This window comes from Eurypyga helias, unplaced genomic scaffold (genome assembly GCF_000690775.1).
Source record: "Eurypyga helias isolate BGI_N326 unplaced genomic scaffold, ASM69077v1 scaffold30930, whole genome shotgun sequence".
NCBI lineage: Eukaryota > Metazoa > Chordata > Aves > Eurypygiformes > Eurypygidae > Eurypyga > Eurypyga helias.
Genome location: NW_010224269.1, coordinates 1,522 through 1,912, shown reverse-complemented (window position 1 = coordinate 1,912; position 391 = coordinate 1,522). Strand labels below are relative to the sequence as shown.

General features: G+C 57.3%; 1 protein-coding gene across 1 annotated transcript in view; it reads right to left on the bottom strand.

Annotated features, from left to right (window-relative positions):
• LOC104516689 (sugar phosphate exchanger 2-like) overlaps positions 1-391 on the bottom strand; it is a gene marked incomplete at both ends in the record, with an annotated part of 2,120 nt that overhangs the window by 320 nt on the left and 1,409 nt on the right. Inside the window, 2 exon segments of the mRNA XM_010161107.1 lie at positions 232-294; positions 373-391. The exon segment at positions 373-391 is cut by the window's right edge and continues 24 nt beyond it. Coding sequence (XP_010159409.1) covers positions 232-294; positions 373-391 — 82 coding nt within the window.

Genomic DNA, 391 nt, shown 5'->3' with positions numbered 1-391 from the left:
CACCTGCACGCAGCTCTGGTCCCCTCCCTGCTTGCAAAATGTGGTTTTTATCAAGGAAAAAATAGCCTGAGCAAGTGAGACCCTTGGAGAGGTGTTGCAGTGCTCACCTGGATGGCAACATGAAAGCGCGGGGGTTTGCTGCCTGCCGAGATGGTGATATCCGTCCCACAAGGCCAGAATTGTCCCCAAATCATCCCCGATCCACCCCCTCCACCCGGGTGTGTGACAAACCTAAAATGCCCCCGACATCAAAGAGGGTGGACAGGTTCCCGGCTTCCGTGGCGCTGAAATGAGCTGCAAGGGAGAGGAGAGGGGTGAGGAGATGCTGCCCTTGCCGGGCTCGCTCCCGCCTCGCTGTCCCCAAAATCTCACCAACGTTCACGATGTAGAG